Source organism: Hermetia illucens, chromosome 2 (genome assembly GCF_905115235.1).
Source record: "Hermetia illucens chromosome 2, iHerIll2.2.curated.20191125, whole genome shotgun sequence".
NCBI lineage: Eukaryota > Metazoa > Arthropoda > Insecta > Diptera > Stratiomyidae > Hermetia > Hermetia illucens.
Window position 1 is genome coordinate 155,076,115 of NC_051850.1, and position 10,305 is coordinate 155,086,419.

At 41.2% G+C, this 10,305-nt stretch overlaps 1 protein-coding gene across 1 annotated transcript in view; it reads right to left on the reverse strand.

Annotated features, from left to right (window-relative positions):
* LOC119649343 (peptidoglycan-recognition protein SD-like) overlaps nt 1-5,604 on the reverse strand; it is a 28,261-nt gene extending 22,657 nt beyond the window's left edge. The window contains exon 1 of the mRNA XM_038051449.1: nt 4,881-5,604. Within this exon, the coding sequence (XP_037907377.1) occupies nt 4,881-4,890 (10 nt within the window). The 5' untranslated portion in view covers nt 4,891-5,604. The remainder of the gene's footprint in view (nt 1-4,880) is intronic.
* Between the last annotated feature and the right edge of the window lie 4,701 nt (nt 5,605-10,305).

Consider the following 10,305-nt stretch of genomic DNA (forward strand, 5'->3'; position numbering starts at 1 on the left):
TTTTTTTTTGTAAAAAACGCTCCATTGTCTCACTTTTCAGAAACGGTTATGCCTATTAACACGAAATTTCATGAAAAGGTTGAAACTAACTTAAATCCATATGATTTTTAGTTAACCCTAACCTTCAAAAGACACGTGTACAAATTTGACAACTACCCGACTATTAGTTTGTGGAATAGAGCATTTTGAGTGAAGCAACTTTTGTTAATTTTAAAAAAATGGATAAAAAGGAATTTCGTACGTTAATAAAGCATTGCTTTTTGGCGAAAGAAAATACTGTTGAAGCCAAGGCTTCGTTTGGTAATCATTATTGGGACTTTGCACCACGAAAATCTACCGTTGACAAATGGTTCACTAAGTTTAAACGAGGCGAAATGAGCACCGAAGATGATACACGTAGTGGATGCCCCAAAGAGGCCTGTTACCGACAAAAACATGAAAAAAAGTCCACAAAATAATTTTGGATGAACTCAAAGTGGAGCTGATCGAAACTCTCAAGATATCAAAGGAATGTGTTGGACATATCGTGCATGATTCAGTTCAAAGTGGGTACCGCGCGAGCTCACAATCGACCAAAAACAACGAGTAGACGATTCTGAGCAATGTTTGAAGCTCTTACTACGCGTCGATATGTGACAATAAATAAAACATGGTTCCATTATTAGACCTCGGCTTGTCCAACAAGGTCTGGATACTTTGGGTTCCAGGTCATGTTGGGTTGGAAGGCAACGAGGCAGCGGACGAACTAGCCAAGAAGGGGGCAGGGACGCCTTTACACGGGTCAGAACCCTTCTGTGGAATCGGAAACGGTTTCATAGCTATGAATCTAAGAAATGAAGAGGAGCGGTTGAGGGAACTATACTGGGCGAGCCTATCAGGGATAGAGCAGTCCAGGGTGCTTATTGGGGGATACGAACCTATGCGCATAAAGGATTGTTTAAACCTCACCAAAAAGAACCTCCGAATCATAGTGAGAATTCTCACTGGTCATTGTCGGCTCAACTATCACCTAGGGAAGCTAGGGATATCTACGGACACTGCCTGTAGATTTTGTGAGGAGGAGAACGAAACCTCTATACACGTCCTGGGACAGTGTCCGGCACTTGTGCAAAGTAGGTCGAGGCATCTGGAAGAACACTTAATACCAGATGCAAAGCTGAAAGATCTGAAAATAGGGAACATACTAAAGTTCCTAACGGTTATAGGCCTGTTTGAGATACTATGATCAATAAGTACACTATAACCAGTAGAAGGGGCACAATAGTTCTTCACGGACGCGGTGTGACTTTCCCTTAACAGAATAATAATAATAATTATTTCACATCAGAATCAAAACGATTATCTGAGTGGAGTGCACGTGGTGAATCGACTCTAAAGCGTCATCGACTATTTTGAGAATGGAAAAACCATCAACAACGACTATTACATAGCGTTATTGGGGCGTTTGAAGAATGAAATTGCAGAAAAACGGTCCCATTTGAAGAAAAAGAAAGTCCTATTGCATCGGCACAATGCACGGTGTCACAAACGAATGAAAACGAATGCAAAATTGCATGAATTCTGCTTCCGCATCCACCGTATTCACCAGACCTGCCCCCCGGCGACTGTTCTCAGACCTCAAGAGAATGCTCGCTGGAAGGAAATTTAGCGCCAATATAGAGGTATTCGCCGAAACTGAGCCCTATTTTCAGGCTAAAGAAAAATCGTACTATAAGAATGGTATCAAATTGTACGACCGTTATAATCGTTGCCAGTTTTGACACAATTCGTGCATGATTAATAAAATCAAATTTTATGAAAAAAAAATTTTTTTGTTAGCCAACGAACTTCAGCTCAACTGCTATACTGGAACTTTAACATTCAGGTGCTCCAGATAGATTTCAGCCATAATGCTCGATTATGAAATACCGTCAAAATATGTTTGACTATGGAAAAGCACAATCACAACTCGGATTACTAAAGCAATGTTCAAAGTAGTTTTGATACAAACTCAATAGCGAAGCAAGGAGGTTGGGTTTCTAGATTACCAAGGATTGGAATATGCCATCTGTAAAATAACAGTGGAACAATGGTTATTATCTAATATTGAATTGGACAAAGTCATGCAATAACTGAAAGATAACGTCGATTTTGAAAGGCAAAACGATCCTAGTCCATGTGAAAAGATTGTGAACATTTAATTCTTTAAAGAATTTTAGCCAAAACCAACATCTAAAGCCTCTCAAACGAAATTTGAGAAAAATCACGATCACCCCCTCTTCATTCAAATCAGACCCGATTTTCCTTACAAATAAAATGAATCTGAGAAGTTTGGTGCAATGGCTAACATAAAGAAGGCTAAAATAAGAGTATTTCAAATGATAATATTCTGACTTCGGAGAATCATACAGGGTAGAACGGAATGAGGAGCAATTTCAGATGGCGTGGGAAAAGTGCTCAACTGATAGAAAGTAGTGAAATTAGAGTCGGCTAGGATCCTGAACCTTAACACTTAATATCGATTACGCCATGAATATCTAACTATCGTCCGTAAAATGTCCAAGCGTTTTATCAAAACTGTAGTACTTAACTGCATGCATGCTGTTCCTACCCATCGAGATTGACTACTATCGTTTATCGACACAATGAGGAAGGGGGTTAGGAACTTTAAAGAGAGTTCAATAGCGCCAAACGCCTATGGAATCAAAGGTGGTGCCCACTCCGACAAGAGGCATTTCAAATTCACAGGAAATGTCGCAGAAAGAGATGAATAAGTTCAGAGCTTAGCTGGTTTTATCTTTATCCATCAAAAAGAACTCGTTTCTGTAGAAGAAAACACACCGCTGAAGAAGATAGTTCCCGAAATACAATATTTGTGTTTTCTGACAAATAATTCTAGCCAATAAAGTAAAACTCTCCTTAATATTTCAGCAATTGAGGCACTGTGAATGAAATCTTTAGTATCTGTGTAAGTCTAGCATCGTTTTCATGAATTTCATTATCAGAAATCCAGAGCGCCATAATATTCTGCTAAAATGCTTTCCAGTTATGTATCAGGTTGTCCACAAAGTTTTCGCACAAATATTAATGTGACAATTAAAAAGCAATTAGCAGACAAACCAAAACAGCAGGTACAACATGTGATATCCCAATGGAAAGGTCAGAGTCCTAACTATAAAATGCATGGTAAATTATCCTTGAAGGATCAGTGTTGTGAAGGATATTCAAGGATAAACATGGAATTCGACAAAGTACATTTTCGTCATTGCATTTTGTACGAGTTTCAAATGGGGACGAAGGTGCCGAAGGCGATTGAAAATTTGTCGAAGGTATTCGGTGAAGGAAAGGTAAAGCGCAGGACAGTTTACGATTGGTTCGAAAAATTCTACAGCGGAGACCTGACACTTGAAGATGAACCTCGCTCAGGAAGACCCTATACGATTGACGACGATATCCTGCGCAACAAACTGGAAGCGAATCCTTTTCTTTCGACACGTGTGCTTGCAGAGGATCTCGGTGTATCAAAATCAGGAGTAGCAGTAGCCATTACGCGTCTTGGATATGTTTTGAAGAGCACAAAGTGGGTACCGCACGAACTGACTGAGCGAAATCTGGCCGATAGAGTGAGAATTTGCTCCGCTAACCTTTTACGGAACGAAAACGACCCTTTTTTGAATCGATTGGTAACTGGCGATGAGAAATGGATTGTGTACGAAAACGTAGCGAAGAAACGAGCCTACACTCATCGAGATCAACCGGGTCCATCGGTAGCAAAGCCGTCTATTCATCAGCAGAAGCGAATGCTCAGTATATGGTGGGACGTTCGTGGCCCCATACACTACGAGCTTTTGGGACCAAACGAGACCATTACCGCCGATAAGTACTGCGAGCAGCTCGACAGATTAAACACCCAGCTACGTTCGAAACGACCAGCATTGGTCAACAGGCGAAATATTGTCTTTCATCATGATAACGCCCGGCCGCATACATCTTTAACTACTCAGCGAAAATTGAGTGAGCTTGGCTGGGAAGTTTTGAGTCATCCTGCGTATAGTCCCGACCTTGCTCCTTCTGATTACCATTTGTTCAGGTCCCTCCAACATTTTCTGGATGGTAAAAAAATGACTTCTGAAGCTGACCTCCAAAGTGCACTTCGCACGTACTTTGAGGGGAAGGGGGAAGAGTTTTATAGAGGGGGGATTTTGAAGTTGCCCGATAGATGGAGGGAAGTCGTATCTAATGGAGGCAATTATATATTAGATTAAATAATTAAAGGTTTTTATAAACTTATCTGCTGAATTCTGTCTTTGATTTGTGCGAAAACTTTGTGGACAACCTGATATTATATAACGAGCAGGAAATAAGGTTTCCCGGCCGGTAACAACCACTCTTCATTACACATTGATACTAAAATTCGATGTATCAAAACGACGCCGCTTCGAATCTTAAATGATTATTTACAAAACTCTTGACATGTCATTAAAGATTTTCTTGTTATCGGTCTTCATTGAGCAAATATTAAAAGATGCACAGAAGGCAAACTGTTGCATTGTTTATTCTCTTATCAGGGGCCAATATTCCCATCCCAATGCAATCTTAAATGGAACACAATTTAGACTTGAATTCCTACCACTTCGGCTGCGCGGGAGATAGATAAGAAGTGAAACTTTGACACAATTTCTTGTCGCTTTCGGGAAACACCAGCGCAATATGACTAATAAGCAACTTGAGTACAAATTGGTTGTACGACGGTTGCTTGGAATGCACTAATCGATTATTCTTGAAAGATTTATGAGCGTCTGATGATTTTTATCTCGAAAGAATACTTGCAGGGTTACATAGCCAATGGCAGAGTAAAATATATATAAATGACTCATTATCACAATTCATTTCCAAATTACCTGCCATCATTGAATAATTTCACTGAGCCCCAAATGAAACGCTTCGTTAAATTCAGATTGACCTTCAAGGTCTTCCTCCTCAAAGTAGGATTGTCACCGCGCGAACCCCACTTGCTATGCCATCAAGAAACTCCTTTTATGGAGACTTTATTTCAGGTACCAACTACCCGAATTTTACTTAACTACTTTTTCAGAAAACTGTTCACTCGCTTACAACAAAATTGTGATCGGTTAACACAATTAGTCCGTTACTCATATTTTGAAGATATTTCATCGATATCACAACAAAAAGCGCGAATTGAAAATTAAACCACTTAATTGAGAAATCACAGAGCGATATCAATTACACACGTTCACTTCAGACTGATCTTCACGATCGACTGCATATCAACTCTTCCGGCAACGATCTTAAATCCCGCATGTGATCATATCACCCCGAATCCTGACTGATGAGTTGACTTTGAAAAACACAAATAAATTGATAAAGAAACGCCAGAATTGTTGTCTTTTCAAACATCACAGAGGAGCATGGTACAATTAAACATTGAGTCAATAGTAGACTTGCTGCCGCACTTTACTGACTATGGCAATAGGTACAAGATAAGGTAACAGACAAGATAATCTAATCTCCATGCATGATGTAAAGAAAACTGCTCTCACTGAAATCCCACACTACTGCCCCATTGTATTGAACCGGCATTATAACATGTTACTTTTAAGGAGCATATACGAAACCTTTCACTTTTAAACTAAAATAAACCCTTCTGAAATTCAGTTGCCTAATTTAAATTTACTTTCATTTACCTCTAATTGCAATCATCCTTCTTTCCTCGGCAAAAAGTTATTAATGACTTCCTGAAAAGGTTTCAATTTTTCTCACTTTACTAGGACTTTTTTTAATGGGCACTGCAGTCAGGCCCTCCACGTATTAAAAGCAATTAAGTACCAACAACCCTAAACGCTGCAGATTTGCCTGCCTATCCCACATATAAACATTTATATATTTCCAGGAAAAAACCCAATGAACACGATAGGAAAATTTTTGTTTATGATTCAGAAAGTAAGGGGCCCTTTAGATGACCTGATTTGGGCTTTCGTATTATACAAAGAACATTTGACAACTGCGTTTGTTGATACATTAAAATCAGAAATTGTATCTAGTGAGCAAGTTAACGTTTCTTGAAAACGAAATATTTGGATAGACAACGGCCAAAGTCAGGGATAGCAATTTTTCGATTCAATGCAGTCACCAACTACCACTTCATATCAACACTGATATTATCTAATGGTGGATAAAAATCTGTACTATCCTTTTGAAAGGGTTCGACATAGCATTTATTGGCAGTTAATTTGCTTTGTACTAGGGCTTTTCGAGAAACGTATCCGTATCCGAAAGAACTCCAAGCATCCCGGTTTTTTGCCAAGGTCCATCAATTCGATATCCCTAAAAACTGTCTGGCGTCCTGGCCTACACTATCGGTCCATATCAGGCAGGGTCTGCCTCGTCTTCTTTTTCTACCACAGATATTGCCTTTATAGACATTCCCGGGCTGCATCATCCTCACCCATACGGATTAGCTGGCCCGTCCACCGTAATCGGTTGAGCCGGATTTTATTCACAACCAGACGATCGTGGTACCACTCATTGATTTTGTCGTTAACTGAAGGAGCAACAACAGAAGGATCAACAACATCATCAAGATGGAGAGATGTGCGTCGTCATCCAAGAAGAGGAAGGCGACGAGTTCAACTTCGTCCAGCGGAGGAAAAAGAGAAACAAAGAAAAGGTGAGTGTAAGTAGAGTTAATGCCCCTCCGGCAAACCCTCAGGCACCCTCCCCCCAGGCTACCCGCCCAAAAAAAGCAAAAATTCCGCCCATCATTGGGTATAAAATTAATGTTCCTCAATTCTTGAGGATATTAAAAGAGAAAGGGTTAAAAGCAACCCTAAAAAATACGAGGGCCGATAGGATCCTCATTTTTGCTCAAAGTCTTGAGGATCATGCAGCGATCTTCAACCTTATTAAGGAAAAGGGACTGCATGCCACGACCAGTACACCTCCGGCTTTAAGGACTCAGTCCTTGGTCATCCGTGGTCTTCATAGAGAGACTGAGCCGGCTGACATAATGCGCGAACTCAACGAAGAGTACCCGCACCTAAAGTTGAAAAGTGTTTCAAATCTAGTCACACGAGCCGACAAACTGGCCCACAGCCTGAACCCGGCGCTTCCATTGAAGTCGCAATCGAGGCTGTTCATGGCTACTTTCGAGCCAGAACAAGATCTAAACGAAGCATTTAAGGTGAAATATATCCTTCACCAGAAAATTTCGCTTGAGAAAATCAAGCCGTTTCAAGAAGTGCAGTGCTACAACTGCTCCATCGTACACCGGTGCGTGAGGTGCACGAAAACCCATGTGCGAGGGGAATACTCAAATCCCACCGCAGACAAACCAACTTGCTGCAATTGCGGCCAGGCCGGACACCCCGCCAACTACCGCGGATGCCCGGCATACAAGGACATGGTTGCCAGAAGGGAAGCTGGCAGGGCGAAAAAAAATGCCGAGACCATGAAAGTCAAACAGGCGGTGACTCAGATGTCACAAAGCTTGGCCAAACCGGGCGTTTCTTACGCTCAAGCAACTAGGAATACTCTCCCTAGAGCTGCAGCCCCCCAAACTCCTCTTACCCAAACAACTAGGAACACTATTCCTAGAGCTACAGCCCCTCAAGTCCCTCAAGGCAACAAATTGGCCTTCCAAAACTTGGTCGAAACTCTCGCTTCGGCCCAAACAAATGAACAGCGACAATTAGCCGCTATCCAACTTTTGATGAGTTTATGGAGTTAAAAGTCGTCACATTTAACTCCGCGTCCTTGGTCTCACACGCCCAACGTGCCACCGCACAAGAGTTGGTCGATTCCCTGAAAGCAGACTTCTTCTGTGTTTCAGAGACACATTTAAAAAGCAGGCACAACGTTAATTTTACCGGATATAACATTATCCGGGACGACACCAACAGCGGTTCCGCCCTTTTAGTCAGAAAAGACTATGCATTTGAGGAAGTCTCCATCAAAAACCTGCAGACCTGTTCCGCGGCAGCGGCCTTAGTTAAAACTAATGTAATAATAAACGTTTGATGGACGGATCGCCTAGTGATGTTGAAGGTTGCAGGGTAGTAGAGCTGTTGATGGAGCCGTCTGAGTTATCCTCAGATGCTGGTAGGGAGCTAACGAGAGAGTTCGACAGTGAAAAAAGGAACAAAAGGAAGTTAATGTTCCTTACCTAACAAAGCGGTGAGACCGCAGATAGAATGGCAATATGTTCATCCCTGAACACTTGCCGTGGTTACTACTGGTATCTTATGTTCTATACCTTGCCGCGAGGATACGGCATGCAGAAAGTAAACTGCCCAAAGTTAGAATCAATAAGAACGTATATTGTATCTTTTCATTCTCTTTTATACAATTTCTTAAACCTAAAATAACTCTAAATCTACCAACAACAATATTGACCTAAATTGGTTCGAAAGTAATTCAACACCAAATTACTTCGAACACTGCACTTACCAATAATTCTCATGAGGCGCGTGCTCTCAAATCTCACATTTCATTCCGTGTGCATATGCATTACTCATATCCATATGCACACATTTTATTCGAGCTAGAAATGCATGCAAGAAATGCAATGCATGTGATTTATTCACACTGGCGTTTTTTAGAATATTTATTTCTAGGTCGTATCGAGTTCAAGTACCTTGGAATGATATCTTGTAAAGTTTTGTTTACTCGATTACGTAATTTATTGTTTTGATGATGACGCGGGTTGGAATGAATGTTTACGATTTGATAGCTTACAGTGCACGGTAATATTATTGCGATAGCTTGTAGTACAGTACACTACACTAACGACAATAGACCCATCTTAATAGCTGCAGTCTACATAAAATGTAACTCTCCCTCTGACCAACTGGGCCAAGACTTACAAATCTTGAGCGATCTCCAGTCTAAATCTAAATACCTAATTTTTGGTGGGGACTTTAATTCACGGCACACTTCCTGGGGCGATTTGGCAAAAAACCGAAATGGGGTTGCCCTCGAAAAATGGATCCATAATCAAAGTCCATTAAACCAGCTTGAGATGATCTTGCCAGACACACCCACAAGGCCTGCAAGTCAGTCAATACTTGACTATTTTCTAATGTCCGCAGACGCCACTCTCACACTGCAGGTGTTAACGTGCAAAACTTTACCAGGGATGTCCGATCACTTCGCAGTTGAACTTATCCTTTCCCTAAACTCTCAACTGCAAAAGCGAGTACCCAGCGCAATAAGATCATTCGCCCATACTAACTGGGATAAATTCAGGGCAGAATTAGCACCACAGCTAAACCTGAAAAAAGTCACTGTCTCGCAAAACCTAACGGACAAAGAAATTGATGAGGCCATCATCTTGGCTACTGATGCCATCAACTCTGCTACACGCAGAAACACAAAGCTCCTCAAAATCGATGAGATTCAGTTCAATAAACTGCCGCACGAGATAATGAAACACCTGAAAGTCAGAAAAATCTGGCGCAGAAATCTCAAACGAAACTTCCACAAAAATGGCAACAGAACTAATACGGAATATAAAGTGTTAATTTCGCGGATTAACTGCCTTAGTACATTAATCCGTCAAATGGTGGAACAATTCCGTAGCAAGGAACTCACTCACAAGCTAGCAGATGTGAAACCCGGATCTAATATGTTTGTACATATAAATAGGCTGACAGGCCGCAACAGATCCAAAAACTTCGTTCTTACCAAGAACAATGAAAACATCGGCAGTGACGCTAGGAAAGCTCAAATACTCGCGGAGTCTTTCCTAAATCAACTAAACTCTCCTTTACCTAATAACAACCGAGCCGTCAGTTCGATTGTAGACACGACAATCAAAGACTTTCTTCATGAGCATTCACTCAAACTAACTACCTTCTCCACCTTTAACCCATCCTGCAAACCAAATGACCCAAAAACCTTTTTGAGCTTATCACAGCTCGCAGCCATCACTAAAAGCCTTAACGGCAAAAAATCAACTGGACCAGATGAAATAGCTAATATTGTCATCAAAAACCTCCCTAGGACATCAATGAAGTTCCTTCTTGCAGTCTTCAACAACTGCATCAATAATGGTTACTTTCCCACTACTTGGAAAGTAGCAAAGATAATCGCCATTAAAAAAAAGGCGGCTCCCACGAACCACAAAACTTCAGACCCGTCTCTCTCCTCTCCAACTTGGGCAAGCTCTTCGAAAAAGTATGGACAGTGGGATTAGTCCAACATTGCGATCGGAAAAACATTATTTCGAACCATCAATTCGGGTTCCGGACAAAGCACGGGACCCAACACGCACTAAGCTACCTTCACGATTCAGTGAGTAGCAGACTT